Genomic DNA, 6,678 nt, shown 5'->3' on the forward strand with positions numbered 1-6,678 from the left:
CCTCCTCCTCCTCCTCTTCCTCCTCCTCCTCCTCCTCCTCTTCTTCTGACAACCACATTAACAAATGTGAGGTCATATATCCTCATTTCCAATCCTCTGATTTATTGGTATATTTCATGGTCCCTTCATTGTTTTCATTGCTTCCCTTCTTTAATGATATATTTCAGATTTTATGACCTTTTTTAAAGGCTACTTCTTTTCTAACTACTGTAAAAATTTTCTTTACCTATCTCATTTCAATGGATGGCTTGCAAATATCTTCTCTAATTCTGTGAACTGCTGCTTCACTCTTCTGTGTCTCCTTTGCTCTGACGAAGCTCCTTGCTGTGACATAGCCCCACTTGTCTGTTCTCAGTCTCACTGCCTGGGAGTCCTCCTGCCTTACTGGTGAGAAAATGAGGGTCCTGGAGACAGCTGATAGTAAACCTGAGCTGCAGCCCAGGATTTCTGACCTGAATTCCATTATTCTTTCTCCACCACAAGATAAATGTGAGAAAGGATTGCTAAGACCAATATTATGAAAATGTTCCCTACTGTTTTTCTCTGAGAGGTGTATCATTTGGGGTCTTTAAGTGCGTGTGTGTGTGTGTGTGTGTGTGTGTGCGCGCGCGCGTGTGCGTGTGTGTGTGTGTGTGTGTGTGTGTGTGTGTGTGTGTGTGTTTATTTACTTACTTACTTCTTTATGTAGGGTATGACTGTGTAGCTCTGGCAGACCTGTAACATACTATTTAGAGATTTGCATGCCTCTGCCTCTTGAGAGCTGGGGTTAAAAGTGTGTGCCATGTCAGCCTTTCATCTATTTTGAGTTGACTTGTGTATGGAGTAAGATAACTGTCCAGTTTAATTTGTTTTTACACATAGATATCTAGTTTCCCCAATATTCTTTTAAAAGATCATCCTTTCTCTGGTATAATACAAACACAATTCTGGCAGCTTAAATCGCCACACACACACACACACACACACACACACACACACTTTCTCATGCTTTATTAGCTCCTTGATAATTTCATATGCTCGCTCTACCCAATTACTCAATGATCCCTGAGCACAGAGAGGAGCAAGTATGATGTAGATGTCCCACATAGGGCTGAGCATTCCACAGTCTCTTATTCTCTGCACCTTGAGCAGTTGTAGATCTGTGCAAACTGCCATGTCCTACAAGAAACCGCTTTTTCAGTGAGGACTGGGGTGCGCTGTGTGAGCATGAGTCATAATGACAGTTTAATTTCTTTTGGCCTTTCTACTTTGTTTATTGCTCTCTACCTCTGTCCTCTTGACACTTCCATAATGTTTTCATAGATATAGCTTTGTAGCAAACTTTGAGACAAGAGGCCATTGGCTTTGTTTTCTTTCTCAAGACCATTTTAGCTTAGGGAACTTTTACTGTCCCTAATAGAAGCGATTTTCAAGTTTGGAAATCGCTTGAGAATGACCCTCAGGCTCAAACTTCTTTTTCTATAGACTCCTAGAGGTCTGCTTTGGTGTCTTGCCATTCCTAAGATGGGCAAACTGGTCTTAGAACGTATGCATATACACTTCTTACCTAACTGATGAGGACTATGGAGTCCATCACTGGTGAATCTGAGCTAGATACCAGGACTTCTGGAACTAATACCATTACTCTCACTGTAAACTAAGTGCTTAGAGGAAAGTCAGGTAGGCAGAAGATACACCCAAAGGCTGTAAAAAGGATACTTCCAGAGAGAAAAGGGACAGACAAATCCAGGAGGACCTTGAAGGGACACTGGTTTAAAAAAAATGCTGGCAATGTCTCATTTTCAGAAGTGTCTTTCTCTTTTCTTAACAAATGATCTCTATTTTTGGTAACTTACCATGTGTCCCTGCCGGAATTTTCTTGATAATGGACCGTGGCGCTAGAGAAAGACATATATTTAAGTCTTGTAACTCTTTCTTTCTTTCTTTCTTTCTTTCTTTCTTTATTTATTTATTTAAAGAAAAAAATTATTGAATATCTGAAAAACAACTCCTACAAGATTGACTTTTCCATAAAATTGTAGCTACATGATGCATTGTGTCTATCATGTTAAAATGTGCATTAGACACAAATACAAAAACCATGAAAACACAGATTGGGAAAGGATTTTTACCAATCCTAAATCTGATAGAGGACTAATATCCAATATATACAAAGAGCTCAAGAAGCTGGACTCCAGAAATTCAAAAAACCCCATTAAAAAATGGGGTACAGAGCTAAATAAAGAATTCTCAACTGAGGAATATTGAATGGCTGAGAAACACCTGAAAAAATGTTCAACATCCTTAGTCATCAGGGAAATGCAAATCAAAACAACCCTGAGATTCCATCTCACACCAGTCAGAATGGCTAAGATTAAAAATTCAGGTGACAGCAGATGCTGGCGAGGTTGTGGAGAAATAGGAACACTCCTCCATTGCTGGTGGGATTGCAACCTTGAACAACCACTCTGGAAATCAGTCTGGCGGTCCCTCAGAAAATTGGACATAGTACTACCGGAGGACCCAACAATACCTCTTCTGGGCATATACCCAGAAGATCTTCCAACTGGTAATAAGGACACATGCTCCACTATGTTCATAGCAGCTTTATTTATAATAGCCAGAAGCTGGAAGGAACCCAGATGCCCCTCAATAGAGGAATGGATACAGAAACTGTGGTACACTTACACAATGGAGTACTACTCAGCTATTAAAAACAATGAATTTATGAAATTCTTGGGCAAATGGATGTATCTGGAGGATATCATCCTTAGTGAGGTAACCCAATCACAAAAGAAGTCACTAGATATGCACTCACTGATAAGCGGATATTAGCCCAGAAACTTAGATACCCAAGATACATTATGCAAAACACAAGAAAACCAAGAAGGATGACCATCGTGTGGATACTTCATTCCTCCTTAGAATAAGGAACAAAATACCCATGAAAGGATATAGGTACAGAGACAAAATTTAGAGCTAAGATGAAAGGATGGACTATCCAGAGACTACCCCATCCGGCAATCCATCCCATCATCAGCCACCAAACCCAGATTCTAATGCACATGCCAGCAAGATTCTGCTGAAGGGACCCTGATATAGCAGCCTATTGTGAGGCTATGCCAGTGCCGGGCAAACACTGAAGTGGATGCTCACAGCTAGCTATTGGATGGAACACAGGGTCCCCAATGGAGGAGCTAGAGAAAGTACCCAAGGAGCTGAAGGGGGCTGCAACCCTGTAGGTGGAACAACAATATGAACTAACCAGTACCCCCTGAGCTGGTGTCTCTAGCTGCATATGTAGCAGAAGATGGCCTAATCGGCCATCACTGGGAAGAGAGGTCCCTTGGTCTTGCAAACTTAATATGACCCAGCACAAGGGAAGGCCTGGGCCAAGTAGTGGGAGTGGGTGGGTAGGGGAGCAGGGGCGGGGGGGGGGGTGTATAGGGAACTTTCGGGATAGCATTTGAAATGTAAATAAAGAAAATAATAAAAAAAAATGAAAACAAGTCACCATTCTTTAATAATCGAGCAAAGATAAGATGCCCAAGGAACGACATGGATGACTTGTTGCAAAGGACAGGCTCTTCAAGCACCATAAAAAAGATAAAAATAAAAATAAAAAATAAAAATAAAAAAGGCCTCTGGAATGGCCTCACAAAACCGCAACCCAGCTGCTGCCAACGTTGCCACGTTTCAAAAAGGAGCCGAGCCCCGCGGGGGTGCCGCCCAGGGCCCTGTGGGCAAGCAGCTACAGCAGGAACTGAAGATCCTCACGACGTCTGGTGGCAAAGGAATCTCCACCTTCCCTGAGTCAGACAACCTGTTCAAATGGGTTGGGACCATCCACGGAGCAGCCGGCACCGTATATGAAGACCTGAGGTATAAACTCTCCCTAGGGTTCCCCAGTGGCTACCCTTACAACGCACCCACAGCGAAGTTCCTCACACCCTGCTACCACCCCAACGTGGACACCCAGGGCAACATCTGCCTGGACATCCTCAAGGATAAGTGGTCTGTACTATATGATGTCAGGACCACCTTGCTCTCTATCCAGAGCCTGCTAGGAGAACCCAACATCGATAGCCCTTTGAGCACACGCTGCGGAGCTCTGGAGAACTCCCACAGAGTTTAAGAAGTACCTGCAAGAAATCTATTCAAAGCAGGCCTCCAGCCAAGATCCCTGATGCAAGCTGTCAGCCCCTCTTTTGTGTCGTCCTTTATTCTTAGACTATCTGTCCTTTCTCCTTGATTTCTAAGCTATGTTGCTATTTTTATTTTGTTTTGTTTTTTAAATTAAGTCTGCTTGAACCCTTAACAATGTATATTAAATAAATACACATTGATCATTTTTGTATTAAAAAAGGGGTGGCCCAGATGAATGAGTGTTCAGTTATATACACTGAAGTGAACTGCGGCACTAGGAATCAGAGCATTGTGTCATGGAGCATTAGCACATCTTATAAAAGTGCACAGTGTTAAAGGAACAGAACCACCAGCATTCAAAAGCAGTTTTGTCAACTAGGCAAACACTACGGCATGTCCCTCTGTGGATACACTGGTGGAAACTTTGAAATGAGAAAAAGAAAGAAAAAAGGAACAGTTACTCCTTTTATTTTCTCTGTTTAAAATCAAACAGAAAACAAGCATCAACTCTGTTATACATCAATTGTACAAGAGAAGGGCTAAGAACCAAACTGTTTACACGGCTTTCCGATGGGACTCGGGAGGACCCACTTCATAATCAATGGGCACTGAACAAAGTTGCAGAATTCTTCACCAGGTGCTTGAGGAAATCATATAGATAGTTCAGTAATAAAGCAAGGCTTTTCTCATCTATAGGTATATAGGCCAACATCGCTCCAATTCGCACAAATAATCTCTGTAAATGTGGTGCTCCATACACCGGGGACATGGGTGCATCGGCTGATCGGCGAGGATTTCAGCATAGTGTGGTCTCTCAAGTTTGTAAAGGAGCCGAGTGCCCAACACTACATTGAAGTACTCCTTCATCCCTGCCACAGCCTCATGAACAGCGTACTCCTTATCATTTGGGAACCCACACTCTTCTTGGCAGGAAGATGAAATGCTGCTTTTGTCTAGGGAACGAGCCCCAGTTATCCACAGGCCAGGGTCTCAGCTCTTCAGGAATCCTCACTTTAACTTCAACTCTGTTCATGAATGTTTCTTGTTTTCAATGGTAGGATCTATCCGGGCTCTCTTCTTCCCAGGAGGCTGAGGTATCTCACTGGCACTGCCACCATCTCCATTTTCAGGTGTTTTCTGCATATTCTTTGTTGTTATTGTTGTTGTTTGTTGTTGCTGTTGTCGTTTCCATTTCAATATTTTTCTGTTGCAGACCAGATGTCTTCCTCCCTGGAGCAGCCCCTCTCATCTTGCCCTCTGCATATTGTTCCTGATTGGCCTTTTAAGTTCTTACTGTTTCTGCAAATTGGTGCCCACGTATTTGAGCACCCTGCTTTCTGGCACCCATTCATCCACTGTAACAGATGAAGTGCTTCACTGCACCCATTCAGCCACTGTAACAGATCACTCACTTCACTTGCTTGTCCTTTACACACTTTACTTCATAAAGAAGAGGCCCATGAAAGCCCAGCACTCATTCTTCCTCCTGGAATTTAGACTTTGAATCCTGTTTGGGTGCCATTTATAAGTGATTCCATCTCATGACTCTTTAAAGGTCATTTATATAGTACCTATCTCCTCCACATTTCTGTAGCACACAGTTTTCTTGAACATGCTCTGTTACATGTACCCAGATAGAGAAAGGTTTCTGGTCTATTTGTGTCAACTGGCCTCTTCCTCTAAGCCTCGATTACCAGGGGACTATGAGAATTCTGGTGAGAGATACAGCTTTCCTCCCTCCAGTACACACACACACATACCCTACAGTTCTAACCCACCCTCCTCCTCAGCACAGCTCCTAATACCTAGAAACATGTTCTACATGGACCCTCAGTGGCCACACCTGGAAGACTCTCAGAAGCATTCTCTACCAGTCAACCCACAGCCACCACACTGTACTTGATCCAGAGAGGAGGGCAAGCCTAGGAACAGAATACCCACTCAACAAACACAAGACCAGATACTAGCAGCTAAATTACACTCATCCCAACCCTAGTTGCCTAAAGCCATCATAAAAACAAAACTGATAATAGCCAGAACAATATGTGCCCACTAGAGCCCAGCAACCCTACTATGATGGACCCTGAGAAAAATGCAGCATAACTGCAGAACCTTCACCACTTACAGACTGGGTTCAAGACACCAGAAGGTATCCTACATATTAGCAAAGGAGAAAAGTAAAAACCAACCCAGCTACAAACCTGTCTCAGTTAGGGTTTTACTGCTGTGAACAAACACCATGACCAAAGCAAGTCTTATAAAAAGACAATGTTTCATTAGGGCTGGCTTACAGGTTCAGAGGTTCAGTCCATTATCATCAAGACAGGAACATGGCAGCATCCAGGCAGGCATGGTGCAAGAGGAGCTGAGAGTTCTACATCTGACTGCTAGCAGAATACTGACTTCCAGGCAGCTAGGATGAGGGTCTTAAAGCCCCCCACCCACAATGCCATACCTACTCCAATAAGGCCATACCTACTCCAAAAGGGCCACACCTTCTAATAGTGCCACTCCCTGGACCAAGCATATACAGGCCATCACAAATTGATCTAC

General features: G+C 43.2%; 1 protein-coding gene and 1 pseudogene across 2 annotated transcripts; one reads left to right on the plus strand and one right to left on the minus strand.

Moving 5' to 3' along the window:
• Positions 1-3,628: 3,628 nt before the first annotated feature.
• On the plus strand, positions 3,629-4,114 carry LOC110325900 (ubiquitin-conjugating enzyme E2 C-like). 2 transcript variants are annotated; one of them, XM_021204064.1, is made up of 2 exons: positions 3,629-3,764; positions 3,837-4,114. In XM_021204064.1, the coding sequence occupies exons 1-2, from the start codon at positions 3,629-3,631 to the stop codon at positions 4,112-4,114; spliced, it is 414 nt and encodes a 137-aa protein (XP_021059723.1). The 2 variants fall into 2 exon arrangements, with proteins under 2 accessions (XP_021059723.1, XP_021059722.1); XM_021204063.1 differs by having other exon boundaries at positions 3,629-4,114.
• Positions 4,115-4,680: 566 nt separating this feature from the next.
• On the minus strand, positions 4,681-5,473 carry LOC110325802 (annotated as a pseudogene).
• Positions 5,474-6,678: the final 1,205 nt, after the last annotated feature.

Source organism: Mus pahari, chromosome 8, assembly GCF_900095145.1.
Source record: "Mus pahari chromosome 8, PAHARI_EIJ_v1.1, whole genome shotgun sequence".
Taxonomy (NCBI): domain Eukaryota; kingdom Metazoa; phylum Chordata; class Mammalia; order Rodentia; family Muridae; genus Mus; species Mus pahari.

What these genes read in the sequence shown, in the direction of transcription:
- LOC110325900 (XM_021204063.1), top strand. Translation starts at nt 3,629, where the DNA reads ATGGCCTCACAAAACCGCAACCCAGCTGCTGCCAACGTTGCCACGTTT.